The sequence below is a fragment of the Eretmochelys imbricata genome, unplaced genomic scaffold (assembly GCF_965152235.1).
Source record: "Eretmochelys imbricata isolate rEreImb1 unplaced genomic scaffold, rEreImb1.hap1 Scaffold_45, whole genome shotgun sequence".
NCBI classification, from domain to species: Eukaryota; Metazoa; Chordata; order Testudines; family Cheloniidae; genus Eretmochelys; species Eretmochelys imbricata.
The window spans coordinates 8737-30084 of record NW_027554357.1 but is presented as its reverse complement, the minus strand read 5'-3'; the positions used below and the strand labels follow the sequence as shown (position 1 = coordinate 30084).

The following is a 21348-nucleotide window of genomic DNA, read 5'->3' as shown; positions in this document are numbered from 1 at the left end:
AGGAGAGGTGGGTTGGCCATGGTCCTGGTCGCTAGGTATCAAAGCCCAGGTGACAGGGATTGCCATTGTCATCTTATAAACTCCACTGATGGGACCTAAGGCTCCAGGCAGCTTGGAGACATTCACAGCTGTAGGTTTGCCTACCCTGAGAGCTGACAGACCTTCTCCCCATTGCGTGATGGTGCAGCATAGAGGGGAAACTGTGACTCACAGGCTTCATCAAAATATGACACAAAATTCCCACTTTATCCCACCTACCAGTCTGAGTGGGGTTGGCAGGTGTATGTGGGAGTGAACCAGAAGGGAGATGGGCTAGTAGGCTCTTGCTGATCTGGGATGGGCTGATAGGGGATTCCCTCTTGGTCGGGGGTGAGGAGAGAGAAACTGAGACACCAGGGGACAGGTGGGTGATGCATGTGGAGAAGTGCACTGGCTGGGGCTGGTGAGATGATGGGGCAGGGAGAATCTTGGCAGTCCAGGATAGGGGTGGGAGGGTGCTGGGAGCCCTGCCTGACCGGGATGGGGGGGTGGGGGTGGGGCTGCTGGGAACACTGGTAGGGGGCAGCAGGATCCTTCCTCTGATAATCCCTCCAACTCCAGGTGCTGGACCTGCTGGAGCCGTCCCAGCAGGACCTGCCGATCCGGGAGGACCGGGACCGGAACATCCTGATCCCGGGGCTGACTGAGCGAGAGCTGGGAGGCTTCGGGGACTTCGAGCGGCACTTCCTGCCAGCCAGCCGCAACCGCACTGTAGCCTCCACTCAGCTCAACGACCGCTCAAGCCGCAGCCACGCCGTGCTGCTGGTGCGGGTGTCGCGGACCCAGCAGGCACCCCCCCACCGCCGCCGCACGGCCAAGCTCTGCCTCATTGACCTGGCCGGTTCTGAGGACAACCGGCGCACTGGCAACCGTGGCCTGCGGCTCAAAGAGAGCGGTGCCATCAATGCCTCCCTGCATGTGCTCAGCAAGGTGGTGGACGCCCTCAACCAGGGGCTGCCCCGTGTGCCATACCGCGACAGCAAGCTCACCCGCCTGCTGCAGGTGTGCTGGCCGCTGGGGTCCTCCCCTGGAACAGGGGTGGGGCTGGGGCCAGAGGCTGCAGGGGAGGAATGCACGCTGGGGTCCTATCCTGGGGTGGGGGTGCACACACCAGGACTCTACCCTGACACTGCTCCCACCTGGTGTTCTCCAGCAACGGAGCAGGGAGCTCTTGGGCATCAGAGGCTCAGTATCAAAGTCGAACTGGGTCGGGACGTGGGGCCTGGAGCGCAGAGAGCCGAGGGGGACAAAAACCAAATACCGGGGAAGGGGTAGCACCAGATGCACAGTCCCCTGCCCTGCCCAGCTTTGCCAGCGTGAGGGGACTGGTGCAGGACTCCTGGGTTCTCTCTCAGCTCTGGGAGGGGACTGGGAGCTGGTGGTTAGAGCAGGGGCAGGTGCAGGACTCCTGGGTTCTCTCTCTCCCCAGGACTCCCTGGGGGGCTCAGCTCACAGTGTGATCATTGCGAATGTCGCCCCCGAGCAACACTTCTATTTTGACACGCTGAGCACGCTGAACTTTGCTGCCAAGTCCAAGCAGGTGGTGAACCGGCCCTTCACCCAGGAGACACTGCAGGCCCCAGGTAAGGCTGGGCCGGGCCAGGCTCCCTGTCCATGGGGCTAAGGGATCAATGGGGGGGTGACCCCAGGGGTTGTGCCTAGCCTGGCCTCACCCTTCTCTTCCCACAGCTGCACGCAAGAGGCCTCATGAGGATCCTGGAGCCGGCAGTGCCAGCCCAGGGGCCAAGAGTCCTCACAAGGAGGAGCCCCCCGAGGCCAAGCCGCTCAGGTGAGGGGAGGGAGCCCTGGGGAGTGGGGGTGCGTGGTGGGAGTTGCTGGGCTAATGGTCAGTCTCCTCTCCCCCAAGCTCCCTGCTGCCCCTGGAGCAGCTGGACCCAAGGCTGGTGCAGCGGCTGCTGGGCCTGGAGCAGCTGGAGAAGCAGCAGGGGGGTGCTGGGCGGAGGCTGCCGCTGCTCAGCACCCCCCGGCGGGAGCGGGTGGCCCTGCTGCGCCAGCTGGAGGAGACACGCGGCGAGCTGCAGGTGGGTGAGCCCCACATCCATGTGCTGCTCTGGGGACCCCCCAGAGCCCTGCCTGGCTCCTTGAGGACTCCCACATGGCTCCTTGTACCCTTACACCTGAGCCGGGGGACCCCTGCATGGTTCCCCTGCACTCTCTAGCCCCACCCCGTAACCTGTTCCCATAGCCCCATAACCCTTCTCCCATTGCTTCCCTGGTTCCCTCCAGCCCCAAACCCCCTTGTGCCCAGCTGGCCTGTGGCTGGCCCCATGTGCCCTCCACCTACCCTCCCCCTGACCTGGCCTCCCCTACAGAAGCTGAAGGAGAGGCAGAAGGCGCTAGAAGCTCTGGCACTGCTGGACAACGCCTGTCAGCCCAAGCCCCTGCGCGACAGCCAGGCCCCCCCCAGGGCCCGGAAACAGGCCGTGGTCCTGCCCCTGCAGCAAGGTAAGGGGGCTCAGGGCCCCAGTCCTCGCCTGATCGAACCACTAGACAGCACTCTTGTAGAGCGAAACCCGGGCATCCTGGCTCCCAGTGCCCCCCTGCTCTAACCCCTGGACCCCACTCCCCTTCCAGAACTGGGATGGAACCCGGGTGTCCTGGCTCCTAGCCCTGCTAACCCTGCCCCCTGCTCTGCAGTGCACACCCCCCTTGGGAAGCAGGCCACGCCCAGTGGAGACAAAGGGGTTCCTGGTCATACAGAGGAAGCAGGTGAGAGGGGCTGTGCACAGGGTGTCTTGGAGGTGAATTGCTGAGGGGGGGCACGAGTGTTGGGGGGCAGTTGAGAGGGCTGGGACAGTAGGGGGTGGAAATGGGCAGGGGTGGGGTGAATGGGGGAGCCAGTTGTGCTGGGGGGCAGAGTTGGGGGGTGGATTGCTGTGCTGGGGGGCCCCTGGTAGTGGAAGGTCACTGCCCCCAGCCCATGTCTCCCTCCCAGGGCCAGGCCGATGGGCCTGGGGGCTGAGAACCAGGCTCCACCCTGGGAGCTGATGCTGCGCCCTGACCTGCTGGCCCAGAGCCGGGAGAACCTGCTGGTGCTGCTCAACCAGGGCAGTGCCAAGGAGCTGCGTGCCCTGCACCGCATCGGGGACAAGAAAGCCCAGCTCATCATGGCCTGGAGACAGCTCCACGGGCCCTTCACCCAGGTACCTGCGGGGGGGCCGGGAGTGCGGCTCGGCGGGGGCCGCGGTGGGGGGCAAGGGACAGGGCCAGTCACTCTGCCCCTCTCTCGCAGGTGGAGGACCTTCAGAAGGTGGAGGGGATGACAGCCAAGCAAGTGGCCTCTTTTCTGAAAGTGAGTGGGGGGGGGTTATGGCCTAGGGCAGGGGGGAGGCACGGCTGGGGGCTGTGGCGGTGTCAGGGCCATCGTGGGATGGACAAGGGGTGAGGGACAGGGCTGGGGGCGCAGGAGCATGGAGTGCAGGGGGTGGGGGGAAGCAGGGACTGGGGTGGCAGGGGCATGGGGGGAAGCTGTGGGGGTGGCTAGGGGCGGGGGGCAGGGTGAAGTGGGGGTGTAGGGGCAAGGGGGGAAGCTGTGTGGGGGGCTAGGGGCAGGGGACCGGGTGAAGTGGGGGGCAAGGGGGGCAGCTGTGTGGGGGGCAGGGTGGAGTGGGGGGCTAGGGGCGGGGGGCAGGGTGAAGTGGGGGGCAAGGGGGGAAGCTGTGGGGGGAGGCTCGGCTGGGGGGCACGGGGGGGGTCCCCACTGCTCTAACTCGCTGCTCTCCCCCAGGCCAACCTGCTGAGCGCCCTGGGCCGTGTCTCGCTCGCGCCCCCCCCCTCAATAAAGGTCTCTGTGTCCGTCACCCCGACTCCGCCTCCTCCTTCGCCGGCGCGGGGACCCCAGCACGACCCCTAAGTGTCGGCCGAACGCACGGCACGGGAGGGCCTCCCCTTTAAGAGGCTCTGCCCCCTTAAGGGAGGCCGGGAGAGGGGAGCGGCCCTAGGGATGGTGCGGTGCGGGCTGCGCGAGCACTACCATCTCCCCGCGGGGGGGGAGAGTGGGTCAGTGCCCCAGCGTGTCCCCTCTCATGGTGCCTTCCGCCCTGCCTCGGGGTCAGAGGTCAATCTGGGCGGCCATTTTGTGAACAAGGGGAGGGCGTAGTTACAAGCTAACGGGATGGGGGAGGAAAAGGAAACGACCGTTACCAGGGCAAGCGCGCGCCCCGGGGCCGTCAGCCAATCAGCACCTTCTTCCTCGAACGGTCACCGTGCGCACTTGCCGACGCGGTGCTGAGCGCGGAGGGTTTCACCCAATCAGAAGCAACCCCACGTGGGGTCGTCTTCTTAGTCTCACTGGAGCGACCAATGGGAGTTTTGCAAGAACCCTACGCCAAGGACTCCAGCGTCGGCCAATCACTAACGCCCCCCCCTCAGGGAGCCTGTCGCGCGCCGCGAGAGCGTGCGCTGAAGGGGCCAATCAGCGTCGGCGCGGAGGTGTCCTCGCGCCGCTACCTCCTCACCTCCCCCCCCCTCCCACCTCACTCCCCCCCCGCCCGCGCGGCGCTGCTCCTGCTCCCCGCTCGCTCCCCCGCCCTCCCCGGCCCCCGCCCGCCGCCGCCATGGACCCGAGCAACTGGAGCAGCTTCATCTTCCAGGTACCCCCCGCCCGCCGCGAGTCCGCGCGGGGGGGCCGCGCGCCGCCCCCCGCCCTCCAGTCCCAGCGGGCGGGGCCGCCTCGGCGGGGGCGGGGCCGCGCGCCGCACGACACCCGCCGTGCGCGCCCCCGCGCCGCGCCGCGCCGTCCCCCCTCCCCCGCCGGGACCCCCCTCCCCTCACAGGAACCCCTCCCCCACCGCGTGACCTTCCCCTCACAGGAACCCCTCCCCCACCGCATGACCCTCCCCTGCCAGGACCCCTCCCCTCACAGAGACCCCTCCCCCACCGCGTGACCCTCCCCTCACAGAGACCCCCTCCCCCACCGCGTGACCCTCCCCTCGCCGGGACCCCTCCCCTCACAGAGACCCCTCCCCCACCGCGTGACCTTCCCCTCACAGGAACCCCCTCCCCCACCGCGTGACCCTCCCCTGCCAGGACCCCTCCCCTCCCAGAGACCCCTCCCCCACCGCGTGACCCTCCCCTCACAGAGAATCCTCCCCCGCCGCGTGACCCTCCCCCGCCGGGACCCCTCCCCTCACAGAGACCCCTCCCCCACCACGTGACCCTCCCCTCATAGAGACCCCTCCCCCACCGCATGACCCCTCCCCCACCGCGTGACCCTTCCCTGCCAGGACCCCTCCCCTCACAGAAACCCCTCCCCCACTGCGTGACCCTCCCCTGCCGGGACCCCTCCCCTCATAGAAACCCCTCCCCCCAGTGCATGACCCTCCCCCGCCAGGATCCCTCGCCTCCCAGAGACCCCTCCCTCACCGCGTGACCTCTCCCCCGCCGGGACCCCCTCCCCTCACAGAAACCCCTCCCCCACCGCGTGACCATCCCCTCACAGAGACCTCTCCCCCACCATGTGACCTTATCACCTACTGTGACCCCTCCCGTCACAAGGACCCTTCCCTCACCGTGTGACCCCCTCCCCCCACCATGTGACCCTTCCCTCACAAGAACCCCTCCCCCACTGTGTGACCCTCCTCTCGCAGGAACCCCTCCCCACTGTGTGACCCTCCCATCACAGGGACCCCTCTCCTCACAGGAGCCCTGCCCCCAGTGTGTGGTACTTGCCTTACAGGGGACCCCTCCCCCATCATGTGACCCCTCCCCCACCACCCTCCTCTCACAGCCACCTCTCCCTCTCTGTGTGACCCTCCCCTTACAGGGACCCTTCTCCCAATCTGTGACCCCTCACTTTGCAGGGACCCTTCCCCCATCATGAGACCCCTCCCTCACCATCCTCCCCTCACGGGGACCCCTCCCCCATCATGTTACCACCTCCCCTCACGGGGACCCCTCCCCAAGCAGCGCATGACCCTTCCTTCAGAGGAACCCCTCCCAAACTGTGTGACCTCTCCCCCACCACCTTCCCCTCTCAGAGATCCTTCCTCCTCCACCCTATGGCCCCACCCCTCACAGAGACTCTCCCCCACTGCACTCCTCCCCCACTCTGTGGTCCCTCCCCTCACAGAGAGCCCCACACCCACTGCTCTCCCATCTCATGATCCCTCAGAGAGACCCTCTCCCCGTGACCCCACTCTTCAGAGAACCCCTCCCCTACCCTTCTGCTCTTTCACCCCATGACCCCTTCCTAGCCCTGTGACCCCTCCACTGCCCCACTGCTGCCTCGCCTCACACTTCTCCATACAACACAGCCCCTCCCCCTCCCTGCCTAGACCCTCCTACCCAGGTCCCCCACTGTCTCATGTCTTCTTCAGACTGCCCTCTGCCTCTCCCTCCTCTCCTCCACCATGTCCCCGAACCCACTCCCATTGGCTGTTACCATCACAGCCCCTCCTGCTTGGGTGGGGGAGGGGAAACCGTTCCACTGGGATGATCAGCAGCAAACCGTGGCCATTGTTAGGGACCAGAGTTAACTCCCGCACTGATGAGCTTGGTATTTCCCATCCCCACCCCGGGGGCTTAGTGACTCTCGGGCGAGCTCCCTGCTCCATCTCCCATGGCTCCTCTGACCCACCTCTCCTCTCACATTAGCAGAGTCACACACAGAATCCCCTCCAGGTCGGGGCCGAAATCCAGTCCCGGTTTTTCGCCTCCCAGGGCTGCACCCAGAGCCCCTTCCAGGTGAGCAAATGCGGCAGCAGGGCTGCCAGGGACATGGGGACTTTCTCCTCTACAGGGTGCTGGGTCAGATATTTACGCAGGGCCAGGCACTGGCTGGCTGGGGGGAACGGGACTTGGGGCCTTTCCCCTCTAGGGGGCACCAATTTAAATCCATCTCAGCACCAGGCAAGGAATCCCCGTATAGTTTAGTCCAACAGAAACACTCTGCTTTCGTTATCTTTAAATTGTTTTCTGGAATTATCTTAAAGCCTTTCCACAAGTGGCAAAACCAGAACATTATGGCTCTAAAATAAGATATTTGTGGAAATATCTCAAGTAAGGGCAAAATTGGTTCCAAAAATTCCCGTTATAGATTTCCTTAACCGTGTCCTGCAGTTCATAATTGCATCTGATTTGATTATACAATTTCTAAGCGATTATACCATCTGACTACCTGGGTACGGGATCAGTTACGTGAAGTACATAGCAACGGGGTTGCTGGGAGAGTTTTAAATGGGGCTTGGGGATCACAGTTAAGGTTACTAATGAAAAACATTATGACAAGGAATTAACTTTAAATAAACAAATATTCCTACAAATTGCTTTTGGCTAGTTACATCCACACTCGTAAGGGTTAGCTGTTTCGAACTGGCAATCTGAGTTGCACTTTATCTGTATCATGATAGACAATCCCGGCCTCCAAAGTCCTATGCACCTTTAGTTTTAGGAGTGTGAATTGACCCATTGAATTAGTAAGACGGTTTTCACGGCTAAAATTAGTCCCGTGCGTAAATCTCCAGAGGAGTGGGGCCTCAGATGGTCAGAATAAAGATAAGAAAGTTTTTTGGTCTTGAATTTCCGAGTTATTTTCCGCAATTAAAATAAAATGAGTTGGGTTTGTGTTGGAATTTCTCCCAGTTTATTTTTGTAAATAATTTATTTGAAAAAGTGAGAATTTCCAGAACAATCTTTAACATAACAGGGTTCATTGTTTCAGAATTTCTCCAGGTAAATAAGCCAAGGAAGCTTATTGTGTATATAATCTGATTAGACATTTTACATTATAGATCTAATATAATTCTGTATGTTTTATGAAAAAATGCAGTCAAAATATGTAAGGTAATATATTACATTATTGTTTTTCTCATTATTTTCCCTTAAATTAAAAAAAATTGTGTTGGAATTTCTCATTTCATTTTTAAAATGGTGCATTGAATTTTTTTTTACCTAAAACATCGCAGTTGTTTTAAATTTGTATAGATATATAAAAATTAAAGAGATTTCTTAGCTGAAATGAGTTCCCCTCCGCCCCCTCTGTAAATATTTCACTTTATCTTTTAGAAAATGCGAAATTGCACCTACAGTGTTTTGAATTTATTGAAAAACCCCTTAAAATCTCTAGGACAAACTAACCTTGTCACTTGGTTATTTTAAAGACTGGTATTTTTGTTGTGCTGGACTTTCCCTGGATTATATTAAAATAAATCTTTCAATTTTTTTTCCCCTGGAATTTTTTTACAGGTAACAAATTGATTTCTTCAGTTGTTGTTGGGGAGGCAGAAGGGTTTTCCATATATTTTTAAATAATTAAAATTAAATCTGATGACGTTTGGCTTTGAATTACAGCGTCACAGGGCATGAAACAAAATAAAATGACCAAAATTGAGTCGGGCCAGAATTCCTGGGTTAACCAAATACAAAAGGCTTTCCGGGATTGCTCACGTCTTTGTTATCCCATAAGCTTCTGGAGCGTGGAACTTCCCAGGGCTTGTTTGTTTCTTTGTAATTAATTAATTGAACAGGCTTTTGTCTCTATGAACAAAGTTTTGGGGGCTGGAATTTCCCAGGAATTCCAATGGAAAATCCAAAGCTTGGGGAGCTGGAATTTACCCTAGTTGGTTTTGACTGTGACGCCTCTTCTGAGTCTGCCCCCGCCTCCCTCTAACCCCCTCTGCCTCCCCCGCAGGCTGCCACCACAGCACCCCCGCCACCTGCTCCAGCCACCTCTGCTGATTCCCTGCAGGTGGACCTGCTCCCGGTGCTGGCGGCCGCCCAGGAGACGGCCGCAGCCGCGGCGGTGGTGGCGGCTGCCACGGCCTCAGCTCCAGCTGCCTCCACGGTGGACACGGCAGCCCTGAAACAGCAGCCGCCGGGGCCCGAGGGCAGCGGGGGGCAGGTGGCCCCAGCCCCGCAGGCCGCCTCCCAGCCCCCCCCGGCCCAGCCGCCCGCGCCGCCCCCACCCAGCGAGGCCCAGAAGAAGTCGAAAAGCAAGGGGCCGTACATCTGCTCGCTCTGCGCCAAGGAGTTCAAGAACGGCTACAACCTCCGGCGCCACGAGGCCATCCACACGGGCGCCAAGGCTGCCCGCCCCAGCCCTGCCACCATGAAGATGCCCACCATGGTGCCCCTCAGCCTGCTGAGCGTCTCGGCCCTGGGGGCCGGCGGGGGCGGGGCCGCGCCAGGGGCGGAGGGGGGCGGGGCCGCGGGGCTGGTGACCACCACGGCCTCTGGCAAGCGGATCCGGAAGAATCACGCCTGCGAGATGTGCGGCAAGGCCTTCCGCGACGTCTACCACCTCAACCGGCACAAGCTGTCGCACTCGGACGAGAAGCCCTACCAGTGCCCCGTCTGCCAGCAGCGCTTCAAGCGCAAGGACCGCATGAGTTACCATGTGCGCTCCCACGACGGCGCCGTGCACAAGCCCTACGTCTGCAGCCACTGCGGCAAGAGCTTCTCCCGGTACGGCCGCCGCGGGGGGGGGAGCCGAGCGGGGCGCTGGCTGGCCAGAGAGCCCCTCGCCAGCCTGGCGGCTGGGGCTGCAGGGGGGTTGCCAAGCCGTGACCTGTATTTGCTCCCCCCATAGGCCAGACCATCTCAACAGCCATGTGCGCCAGGTGCATTCGACAGAGAGACCCTTCAAATGTGAGGTACCTACCCGCCTGCATCCCCCTGCGCCCTACCCCCCCCCAGGGCCCGCAGCCCCACAGAAACGCCACAGCGTTTAGAGAGACTGGGGTGGGGGACGGGACCCAGGTGTCCGGGACAGCTCCTCCAGGGGTCCTCACAGCACTTCTGGGGGGACTGGGGTGGGGAATGGGACCCAGTCGTCCAGGATGGCTTCCCTGAGGAGTCCCACAGCGCTCCCAGAGACCGCAACGGGGTATGGGACCCAGGTGTGTGTGACAGCTCCCGCAAGGGGCCCCACAGCTCTACCAGAGACTGGGATGGGACCCAGGCATCTGGGACAACTCCCCTAGAGGGGCCCCAGAGTGCTTTTAGGGAGAGCAAGATGTCCGGGATGGCAGCCCAGGGGGCCGGCCCCTTGGCTTGCCCCTAACCCCCCCCCCCCCCCCGGCTCCTCCCAGACGTGCGAGGCGGCCTTCGCCACGAAGGACCGGCTGCGGGCACACACGGTGCGCCACGAGGAGAAGGTGCCGTGTCACGTGTGCGGCAAGATGCTGAGCGCGGCCTACATCACGGACCACATGAAGGTGCACAGCCAGGGGCCCAACCACATCTGTGAGCTGTGCAACAAAGGTAGGGGGCACCCGTGTGTGTGCGAGAGAGTGAGAGCCGTGTGCCCCCGGTGCTGCCAGACCCACTACTGGGCTGGGCTCTACCCCACTGTACCCACCGGGGGCGGGAGTGCCAGGCCAGGCGCGGGCCCCGTCTCCCCAGGGCGTGGGGAGCACCAGGCCGGGGGTAGGCCCCATCTTCCCAGGGTGCCGGGTGTGGGGAGCACCAGGCTGGGGGTGGGCCCCATCTCCCTGGGGTGCCATGCATGGACAGTGCCAGGCCAGGGGCGGGACTCGTCTTCCCGGGATACCAGATGTGGGAAGTGACAGGCCAGGCATGTGCCCCGTCTCCCCGTGGCACCAGGTGTGAGGAGTGCCAGGCTCAGGGCAGACCCCGAGGCATGGGGAGGGCCAGGTCACACATGTGCCCCATCTTCCCAGGGCGCCGGGTGTGGGGAGCACCAGGCCGGGGGTGAGCCCCATCTCTCTGGGGTGCCATGCATGGGCAATGCCAGGCCAGGGGTGGGACTCGTCTTCCCGGGATACCAGGTATGGGGCGTGCCAGGCTCAGGGCAGGCCCCAAGGCACTGGGAGTGGAGAGTGCCAGGCTGGGGGCGCTGGGCCCTGTCTTCCCGAGCGACAGGCCAAGCATGGGCTCTGTGTCCCTGGGGCGCCAGGCGCGTCAGGCCGGGGTCGCTGGGCAGGCAGAGCACCTCCGAATGACCGGGCCCCCCACTGCGGAAGTTCCCTGCACAACAAGGTAGGCGAGGGCGGCGGGTGTGTAGCCTGCCCCCTTCTGGCTGGACCTGTTCCTGCACGGCCTCATCATGGAGCAAAGGCCTCTGCCCTCATCCTCGGGCCTGCCAGGCGAGCAGGCGGGTCCCCACCTTCCGTCCCCGGCTCTGCCGGGACTGACCCGGGCCCGCGGTGCTCTCTCGATGTCTGGGGCCGGGGCAGAGGGCTGCCGGGACAGAGGGCTGCCGGGACAGAGGGCTGCCGGGACAGAGGGCTGCCGGGGCAGAGGGCTGCCGGGCCAGGCTTGTCACACGCGGGCAGACGTTAACGAGCTTGCACCTCTCACGTTTTCTCACCTGGTGCTGACGCAGCCGCCTCTGGGGCGGGGCCGGGGCAGTTCCTACGGGGACCCCTGGCCCGGTGCTGAGACGCAGCCGCCTCTGGGGCGGGGCCGGGGCAGTTCCTACGGGACCCCTGGCCCGGTGCTGAGACGCAGCCGCCTCTGGGGCGGGGCCGGGGCAGTTCCTACGGGGACCCCTGGTCCGGTGCTGAGACGCAGCCGCCTCTGGGGCGGGGCCGGGGCAGTTCCTACGGGGACCCCTGGTCCGGTGCTGAGACGCAGCCGCTTCTGGGGCGGGGCCGGGGCAGTTCCTACGGGGACCCATGGCCCGGTGCTGAGACGCAGCCGCCTCTGGGGCGGGGCCGGGGCAGTTCCTACGGGGACCCATGGCCCGGTGCTGAGACGCAGCCGCCTCTGGGGCGGGGCCGGGGCAGTTCCTACGGGGACCCCTGGCCCGGTGCTGAGACGCAGCCGCCTCTGGGGCGGGGCCGGGGCAGTTCCTACGGGGACCCCTGGCCCGGTGCTGAGACGCAGCCACCTCTGGGGCGGGGCCGGGGCAGTTCCTACGGGACCCCTGGCCCGGTGCTGAGACGCAGCCGCCTCTGGGGCGGGGCCGGGGCAGTTCCTACGGGGACCCCTGGCCCGGTGCTGAGACGCAGCCACCTCTGGGGCGGGGCCGGGGCAGTTCCTACGGGGACCCCTGGCCCGGTGCTGAGACGCAGCCGCCTCTGGGGCGGGGCCGGGGCAGTTCCTACGGGGACCCCTGGCCCGGTGCTGAGACGCAGCCGCCTCTGGGGCGGGGCCGGGGCAGTTCCTACGGGGACCCCTGGTCCGGTGCTGAGACGCAGCCGCTTCTGGGGCGGGGCCGGGGCAGTTCCTATGGGCACCCCTGGCCCGGTGCTGAGATGCAGCCGCCTCTGGGGCGAGGCCGGGGCAGTTCGTATGGGCACCCCTGGTCCGGTGCTGAGACGCAGCCGCCTCTGGGGCGAGGCCGGGGCAGTTCCTATGGGCACCCCTGGCCCGGTGCTGAGACGCAGCCGCCTCTGGGGCGAGGCCGGGGCAGTTCCTACGGGGACCCCTGGTCCGGTGCTGAGACGCAGCCGCCTCTGGGGCGGGGCCGGGGCAGTTCCTATGGGCACCCCTGGTCCGGTGCTGAGACGCAGCCGCCTCTGGGGCGGGGCCGGGGCAGTTCGTATGGGCACCCCTGGTCCGGTGCTGAGACGCAGCCGCCTCTGGGGCGAGGCCGGGGCAGTTCCTATGGGCACCCCTGGTCCGGTGCTGAGACGCAGCCGCCTCTGGGGCGAGGCCGGGGCAGTTCCTACGGGGACCCCTGGTCCGGTGCTGAGACGCAGCCGCCTCTGGGGCGGGGCCGGGGCAGTTCCTGCGGGACCCCTGGTCCGGTGCTGAGACGCAGCCGCCTCTGGGGCGAGGCCGGGGCAGTTCCTATGGGCACCCCTGGTCCGGTGCTGAGATGCAGCCGCCTCTGGGGCGAGGCCGGGGCAGTTCCTATGGGACCCCTGGTCCGGTGCTGAGATGCAGCCGCCTCTGGGGCAGAGCACCGCAGCAGCAGAGTAGAACAGGCCCCAGGGTTGTGTGGCGGACGCTGACCCGGTGGTTTGTCCTTCTCGCCCCCCGTAGGGTTCACCACAGCGGCTTACCTCCGGGTGCACGCAGTCAAGGACCACGGACTGTCGGCCCCGCGGGTGGAGCGCTTCCTTTGCAAGCTGTGCGGCGTGCACTGTAAGACCCCGGCACAGCTCAACGGGCACCTGCAGACGCACGCTGGGGCCGGGGCTGGAGCCGGAGAGGGGCCCGGGGCCGCGCCCGCTGAGGCCCAACCGCTGCGGTGAATCGCCAGGGACAGGCAAGCTGCTCGCCTACTGGGGGAGGGGAGCCTCTGGGCCCTGCGCCCCAAGGTCTATAGAGAACCCCAGTGTCCAGGGGCGGCTGCGTCTGGGGCCTGTGCCCAAGGTCTATAGGGGACCCCGGGGTCTGGAGGCAGCTGCATCTGGGCCCTGTGCCCCAAGGTCTACAGAGAACCCAGGAGTCCTAGGGGCAGCTGCATCTGCGCCCCGAGGTCTGTAGAAAACCCCGGCATCCAGGGGCAGCTGCATCTGAGCCCTGGGCCCCAAGGTCTCTAGAGAACCCCAGCGTCTGGGGGCGGCTGCCTCTGGGCCCTGCGCCCCAAGGTCTGTTGAGAACCCCAGCGTCCAGGGGTGGCTGCGGCTGCGCCCCAAGATCTATAGGGACCCCAGGAGTCCTGGGGGTGGCTGTGTCTGGGCCCCAAGGTCTGTAGGGAACCCTGGCGTCCGGGAACAGCTGGGTCTGGGCCCTGTGCCCCAAGATCAAAGGATCTGGTGTTAGCCCCTCCCCCACTCTTAGAGCATGAGTGTGTCTGTCTGATCCAGGGTCTGTCTGTGTGTGGAGGGGGCAGAACTAGCCAGGTGGGAGTCAGTAGGGTTCAGAGTTAACAGGATGTGCTGGGGGTATTATGGGAGGCACCCACACACACCCTCTCATCTCTGTCTCCCCCCACAGGTACGGGCGAGCTGTGCCCCCTGGCAGCAGCAGCGGCCCCGCCCACGTCGGCCGTCACTGTCCTGCCCATGGAGGGGGCCCCTGTGGTGAGCCAACCGCTCCCCACACAGCCCTGGTGATTCGTGGGGGGCAGGAGCTGACCCTTCCCCCAAGGTCGTCCCCCCACAGCGCCGCCGTAGCCCCCCACGGCGCTGCCGGAACCAGAACCCGCGGCCAGGGAGGATTGAATGTTGGGTCCTCTCCTCACGCTTGGCAAAGGGAGGACGCGACACCGGACAGACGGGGGCCCCCCACCATCCCCTCCCCCCAGAGAGATGGGGACCGCCCACCTCCCCTGTCCAGACAGGCCACACAGCCTGCCCTCCCCAACCGTCCTCTTCTCCCTGGACAGAGGGGCCCCCTCACCTCTAAACCCCCCAATAGCCCCCCCATCCCAAAATCAATCTTACTCGATCCTTGGCTGGGGAATGGGCCGAGGTCTATAGGGGACCCCGGTGTCTGGAGGCAGCTGCATCTGGGCCCTGCGCCCCAAGGTCTACAGCGAACCCAGGAGTCCTGGGGCAGCTGCATCTGGGCCCTGAGGTCTGTAGGGAACCCCTGGCCCAGCCCCAGAGCTCCCACCCCCTCACCAGCCGGATTCATGAAGGTGCAGGGGGGCCCAGGGCTGGGCTAGCTGGGGAGTGTCACGGATATTGCTGGGGGCTGGTACCAGCCCTGGTCCAATCCCCCCTCCCATAGGGGAGACCTCCGATTCCCTTCTGTCCTGGGGTCCCCCCAGTTTCCCCCCAGCCTTAGCACCCTTCTGTCCAGGGGTCTCCTGACCCCCCAGACCTCCCTCTGTCCGTCCCCCCCGCCGTTTTCTATGGGATTTTATGATTTATTTTGTTTTCTCGTGTTCGTGTTCTCGGTCCAGCCGCGTCTCGCGTTGACTCAGCCCCCGCCCCCCTGCATGGCCCCCCGACGTCTGGGGGTTCCCCCCGCGCTCTTTTGTATTGTATAAAACCACGACGAATAAACCACGCGCCGCCTTGAGTCTTTCTTCTAACGCGTCAGCACCGGGGAACCCCCCGTACCCCACTTCCCTCGCTGCCTCCCCAGGCACCCCACTCCCCTCCCGGTGCCCCATATCTCTCCTTGCCTCCCCAGAGACCACACTCCCCCCCCGCTGCCCCACTTCCCTCCCTGCCTCCCCGGGGACCCCACTCCCCGACGGGACCCCACTTCCCTCCCTCCGTCCCTGGGGCCCCACTTCCCTGCCTCTCCAGGGACCCATTTCCCTCCTCACCCCCATGTCTCACCAGCGAAAGCTTTTAGTAACAAGGGTGAAAACCGCAACCCAATGTCCTTTGTTTATTGTAGGGTCTCTCAAAGCCAAGAGCGGGGCTGGGTGGAAAGTGGAAGTGGGGGGTGTCTATGCCCCCCAACACAGCTCCTACCACCCTCCCAGCCGGGATCCCCTCCCAGGCACCCCCCAGGCCCCATCCCCCACTGCGGGGCTCCCCCCAGCTCCCTGCCCCCAGCCGCTGCCGGGACCCCGCGCCGGGGGTGCATCGCTCCCTCCCCTGGGACCCCCCCGGCGCCGCTCGCCCCATTAAACTGCTATTGAGCCAGGGCCTGAGTCACCGAGCGGGGGGGGGGAGAACTGGGAGCTGCCCCCCCCGCCTCCTGCAGAGGCCGGGAATCCCAGCGGAGCTGGGGGCGTGGGGGGGCGGGGTGTTTCTGGGCGGTTCCCGCGGCTCTGGCGCCCCGGACTCTCCCCACGAAACCAGCTAAAATCTCTCGCGCCCAGTCCCGCAGCCAACATTTATAACCCGCTGGGGCGGGGGGTGAGCCCTGGGGCGCCCCTCACTCCCGATCTGCAGCCCCCCCCCAGCTCCGTGGTGCCCCTCACTCCCGACCTGCAGCCCCCCGACCCAGCCCTGCGGCGCCCCTCACTCCCGACCTGCAGCCCCCCGACCCAGCCCTGCGGCGCCCCTCACTCCCGACCTGCAGCCCCCCCCAGCTCCGTGGTGCCCCTCACTCCCGACCTGCAGCCCCTGCAGCCCCCCCCCAGCTCCGTGGTGCCCCTCACTCCCGACCTGCAGCCCCCCGACCCAGCCCTGCGGCGCCCCTCACTCCCGACCTGCAGCCCCCCCCAGCTCCGTGGTGCCCCTCACTCCCGACCTGCAGCCCCTGCAGCCCCCCCCCCAGCTCCGTGGTGCCCCTCACTCCCGACCTGCAGCCCCCCGACCCAGCCCTGCGGCGCCCCTCACTCCCGACCTGCAGCCCCCGCCCCCCGCTCCGTGGTGCCCCTCACTCCCGACCTGCAGCCCCCCCCAGCTCCGTGGTGCCCCTCACTCCCGACCTGCAGCCCCCCGACCCAGCCCTGGGGCGCCCCTCACTCCCGACCTGCAGCCCCCCCCCAGCTCCGTGGTGCCCCTCACTCCCGACCTGCAGCCCCCCCCAGCTCCGTGGTGCCCCTCACTCCCGACCTGCAGCCCCCCGACCCAGCCCTGGGGCGCCCCTCACTCCGACCTGCAGCCCCGCCCCCAGCTCCGTGGTGCCCCTCACTCCCGACCTGCAGCCCCCCGACCCAGCCCTGGGGCGCCCCTCACTCCCGACCTGCAGCCCCCCCCAGCTCCGTGGTGCCCCTCACTCCCGACCTGCAGCCCCCCCCCCAGCTCCGTGGTGCCCCTCACTCCCGACCTGCAGCCCCCCCGACCCAGCTCCGTGGTGCCCCTCACTCCCGACCTGCAGCCCCCCGACCCAGCCCTGCGGCGCCCCTCACTCCCGACCTGCAGCCCCCCCCCCAGCTCCGTGGTGCCCCTCACTCCCGACCTGCAGCCCCGCCCCCAGCTCCGTGGTGCCCCTCACTCCCGACCTGCAGTCCCCGGACCCAGCTCCGTGGTGCCCCTCACTCCCGACCTGCAGCCCCCCGACCCAGCCCTGCGGCGCCCCTCACTCCCGACCTGCAGCCCCGCCCCCAGCTCCGTGGTGCCCCTCACTCCCGACCTGCAGCCCCCCCCAGCTCCGTGGTGCCCCTCACTCCCGACCTGCAGCCCCCCGACCCAGCCCTGCGGCGCCCCTCACTCCCGACCTGCAGCCCCGCCCCCAGCTCCGTGGTGCCCCTCACTCCCGACCTGCAGCCCCCCCCCCAGCTCCGTGGTGCCCCTCACTCCCGACCTGCAGCCCCCCCCAGCTCCGTGGTGCCCCTCACTCCCGACCTGCAGCCCCCCGACCCAGCCCTGGGGCGCCCCTCACTCCCGACCTGCAGCCCCCCCCCCAGCTCCGTGGTGCCCCTCACTCCCGACCTGCAGCCCCCCCCCCAGCTCCGTGGTGCCCCTCACTCCCGACCTGCAGCCCCCCGACCCAGCCCTGCGGCGCCCCTCACTCCCGACCTGCAGCCCCGCCCCCAGCTCCGTGGTGCCCCTCACTCCCGACCTGCAGCCCCCCGACCCAGCCCTGGGGCGCCCCTCACTCCCGACCTGCAGCCCCACCCCCAGCTCCGTGGTGCCCCTCACTCCCGACCTGCAGCCCCCCGACCCAGCCCTGCGGCGCCCCTCACTCCCGACCTGCAGCCCCCCGACCCAGCCCTGGGGCGCCCCTCACTCCCGACCTGCAGCCCCCCCCCCAGCTCCGTGGTGCCCCTCACTCCCGACCTGCACCCCCCCCCCCAGCTCCGTGGTGCCCCTCACTCCCGACCTGCAGCCCCCCGACCCAGCCCTGGGGCGCCCCTCACTCCCGACCTGCAGCCCCACCCCCAGCTCCGTGGTGCCCCTCACTCCCGACCTGCAGCCCCCCGACCCAGCCCTGGGGCGCCCCTCACTCCCGACCTGCAGCCCCCCCCCCCAGCTCCGTGGTGCCCCTCACTCCCGACCTGCAGTCCCCCCCCCACCCAGCTCCGTGGTGCCCCTCACTCCCGACCTGCAGCCCCCGCTCCACCCGAAGCCACCTCCCTCCCCGGTGCCCCCTCTCCCAGGGGCTGCCCCCCCAGGCGGCGCTGGGCGGGGGGGGGGGGCTGAGCTGACTGCTCCAGTCCCGAGGCGGCTGTAGCTGCATGTGACGGGGGTGGGGGCTGGGGGGGGTCAGTCTCAGCCCCAGACAAAGCCGGGGCGGCGGGGGGGGGCTGGCTGTTGCCTCCCTCCCTCCGCTAGCGCGTTTCCCTCGCTCGCTCCATCCCGCCTCCCGGGGGTGGGGGGGGAGCCTGTCTGCAGCCGCCGCACCCGGTTCCCCCCCAGCATCTCGGGCAGCGCGACAGGTAGGGACCGACCCCCCCCGGGCAGGAGCCGCCGGCACAGGGGGAGCGGGGGGAGGGGGGCCCTGGCCTGCCTCTCTTCCCCTCCCCCACCCTGAGATAAGGGAAAACAACCCAAGCCAGCCCCCAGGAGGTGTTGGCGGATGGGAGGGGGCTCCGGGGGGAAATGGGGGGGGACACGAGGGGGCTTGGGGGCCAGAAGGGAGTGGGGTGGGAGGAGGTTGGGGCAGTAGGGGGTGCGGATGGGAGGGAGTTGTGGGGGGTGGGAGGAGGTTGGGGTGGGGAAGTGGGGGATGAGGGGGGGGTTCGGGGGCAGTAGGGGTGGGGGATGGGAGGGAGTTCGGGGGGGAGTGGGGGATTGGAGGAGGTTGGGGGCAGTGGAGGTGGGAGGAGATTCGGGGTGGGGTATGGGAGGGAGTTTGGGGGGGAAGTGGGGGTGACAGGAGGTTGGGGCAGTGGGGGATGGTAGGGTTTTTTTGCGGGGTGGGGCAGTGAGAAGATTCGGGGGTGGGGCAGTAGGGGATGGGAGGGAGTTTGGGGCAGGAGGGGGTTGGGGGCAGTAGGAGTGGGGGATGGGAGGGAGTTGGGGGGTGGGAGGAGGTTGGAGCAGTGGGGGATGGTAGGGTTTTTTTGGGGGGGTGGGGCAGGGGGGATGGGAGGGGGTGGGAGGAAGTTGGGGGTGGGGAAGTGGGGGATGAGAGGGAGATTGGGGGGAAGTGGCGGGATGGGAGGTGGTTCGGGGTGGGGATGAGAGGAGGTTGGGTGCAGTTGGGGATGGGAGGAAGTTCGGGTTGAGGAAGTGGAGGATGGGAGGGAGTGTGGGACTGGAGGGGGTTGGGGGGCAGTAGGGGTGGGGGCTGGGAGGGAGTTTGGGGGGGCAGTGCGGGGTGGGAGGGTTTTTTGGGGCGTGGGGCAGTGAGGGGTGGGAGGAGGTTCATGGGTGGGGCAGTGGGGGATGGGAGGAGGTTGGGGGTGGGGAAGTGGGGGATGAGAGGGAGTGTGGGGCTGGAGGAGGTTGGGGGGCAGTAGGGGTGGGGGATGGGAGGGAGTTGTGGGGGGGTGGGAGGAGATTGGGGCAGTGGGGGATGGGAGGTTTTTTGGTGGGTGGGGCAGGGGGGATGGGAGGGGGTGGGGGAGGTTGGGGGTGGGGAAGTGGGGGATGAGAGGGAGTGTGGGGCAGGAGGGGGTTGGGGGCAGTAGGGGTGGGGGATGGGAGGGAGTTGGGGGGGAAGTGGGGGGTGGGAGGAGGTTCAGGGGTGGGACAGTGAGTTGTGGGTCTGTGTCCCTGTGTCTCTACCCCTCCCATCTCTTCGCCCAGGGCACCCCAATGTCGGACGACACGGAAAAGGACGAGACACCCCCCCTGGGGCCAACTGAGCTGCAGTCACCCCCCTCGGCCCCAGACGTTCCCCCCTCGGCCCCAGATGCCCCCCCCTCGGCCCCAGACGTTCCCCCACCGGCACGAGTCATTTCCTCTTCTGCCCCACCTGCCCCCCCCTCAGCCCCACATGCCCCCCCCTCACCAGCAGTGACTGTGATGGTGGAGGATGAGGGGGAGCCTGAGGAGGGGCCCCAACAAAATGGACAGGCCGTGGGTGTGGGGGGTGCCCCCTGCCCCCCCCAAACCTCCCCCCCCACTCCGGCCCCTGCTCACTCCAAATCGGCCTCCCTGGGCGACTTGGGGGGCAAGGCCAGCGCTAACGGGGGGCCGCGGGTGCGGGGCAGCCTGGTGGGGTCCCAGGTGCATCTGGCGGGGGCAGGCTCACCCCGTCCTAGCCTGAGCCGCCAGCCCTCGGGGGCCGAGGGGGGCCCGGAGGCGGAGAAGCCGCGGGATTACATCCTGCTGGCCGCCCTGGCCTGCTTCTGCCCCATCTGGCCCATCAACATCGTCGCCTTCGTTTACTCCGTCATGGTGAGAGCCACCCCCAAGCCCCCCACTGCCCCCCAGAGCCCTCCACCTCCCCTCCAGAGCCCCCCACCACCACTCAGAGCCCCCACCACACTCCCAGCCCACTCCAGAGCCCCCAACATGCCCCCCAGAAACCTGTGAAACCCACTGTTTCCCAGAGCCCCCCAGAAAACAACTACCCCCCCAGAGCCTCCCACTATGCCCCCAGACCACCCCAGAGCCCCCCAACATACCCCCCATGCTCCCTGGAAACCCACTAGAAACCCACCACACCCCAGAGCTCCCCACCATGCCCCCCCATGCCTGCCAGGAACCCAATGTGCCCCCAGAACCCCCCCTTTGCACCCCCTCAGAAACACCATATCCCAGAGCCCCCTGCTGCAGCCCTCATGCCCCACAGAAACCCACTGCACCCCCCAGAGCCCCCCACCATGCCCCCATGTCCCGCAGAAACCCATTGCACCCCCCCAGTCCCCCATCTCACCTGCATGCTTCCCAGAAACCCAGCACCCCCAGAACCCCACCTCACCCCATGCGCTCCAGAAACCCAGCACCCCCCAGAGCCCCCCAACATGCCCCCAGTACCCCCCCACTGCAACCCAAAACTGTCCACGTCACATCAAAACCCCCACTGCACCTTAGTATTCCACACTGCGCCCCCCCACCCCACCATGTCCCCAAAGCCCCCAACAACCCCCCACTGCACCCCTAATAGCCTCTGGGCCCCAGAAAATCCCAAAGAATCCAATAACCCCACTGCAGTCCCCAGTCCTCCAAAATACTCCACCCACCCCTCCTGCTGTACCCCAAACCCACCAGACCCCCCCCTGCATGCCCCATATCCCCCCTATTTCCCCAATAGCTCTCGGGGCCACAGATATCCCCTGCCCTGCCCCTGCCCCCTGCCATGCGGGAGGGGGTCTCGGGGCGGTGATGTGGGGGGGTTATAGGGCCAGGAGCCCCCCCCCCATCTTACCCCACGTCTCTCCCCACAGTCCCGGAACAGCCTGCAGCAGGGGGACGTGGACGGGGCGCGGCGGCTGGGCCGTGTGGCCAAACTGCTGAGCATGGTGGCCCTGCTCGGGGGCGTCATCATCATCATCCTCTCAGTCGCCATCAACTTTGGCCGTGAGTGAGGGGCGCGGCCCCCGGAACCTCCTGAATTGCCCCCAGGGACCCCAAATCTCCCCCAGAGCCCCCATATGTCCCCAGGTCCCCAAATCACCCTTGGGACCCCGAAATGCCCCCAGGACCTCGATACATCTCTGGGACCCTGATATGTCCCCAGGACCCCCATAGGCCCGCCCAGAATCTTGACATGCTCCCAGGATGCTGAAACACTCCTGGGACCCCA

General features: G+C 66.2%; 3 protein-coding genes across 8 annotated transcripts in view; 2 read left to right on the top strand and 1 right to left on the bottom strand.

The window, feature by feature from the left end:
- The window catches only part of LOC144258861 (coronin-1A-like), a 7247-nt gene extending 7075 nt beyond the window's left edge, over positions 1–172 (bottom strand). The window contains 1 exon segment of the mRNA XM_077806990.1: positions 162–172. Coding sequence (XP_077663116.1) covers positions 162–172 — 11 coding nt within the window.
- Positions 173–594: 422 nt separating this feature from the next.
- Positions 595–3913, top strand: KIF22 (kinesin family member 22; the record flags this gene model as incomplete). The annotated part of the gene is given in 10 exon segments (XM_077806989.1): positions 595–1041; positions 1469–1622; positions 1729–1828; positions 1907–2081; positions 2373–2505; positions 2635–2769; positions 2996–3000; positions 3003–3203; positions 3293–3352; positions 3788–3913. Coding segments are annotated over 10 exon segments (1536 nt in total), but the record flags the coding sequence as incomplete, so codon positions are not given.
- A 592-nt stretch (positions 3914–4505) lies between these two features.
- MAZ (MYC associated zinc finger protein) lies at positions 4506–14870 on the top strand. 6 transcript variants are annotated; one of them, XM_077807000.1, is made up of 7 exons: positions 4506–4652; positions 6655–6744; positions 8690–9462; positions 9587–9650; positions 10089–10260; positions 12952–13177; positions 13852–13983. In XM_077807000.1, exons 1-6 carry the CDS (start codon positions 4617–4619, stop codon positions 13161–13163), a joined length of 1347 nt encoding a protein of 448 aa, XP_077663126.1. In that variant the 5' UTR covers positions 4506–4616; the 3' UTR covers positions 13164–13177; positions 13852–13983. The 6 variants fall into 6 exon arrangements, with proteins under 6 accessions (XP_077663126.1, XP_077663128.1, XP_077663127.1 ...); XM_077807001.1 differs by having other exon boundaries at positions 4590–4652; positions 6658–6744; XM_077807005.1 differs by lacking the exon at positions 4506–4652 and adding an exon at positions 5503–6556 and having other exon boundaries at positions 6658–6744.
- Positions 14871–21348: the final 6478 nt, after the last annotated feature.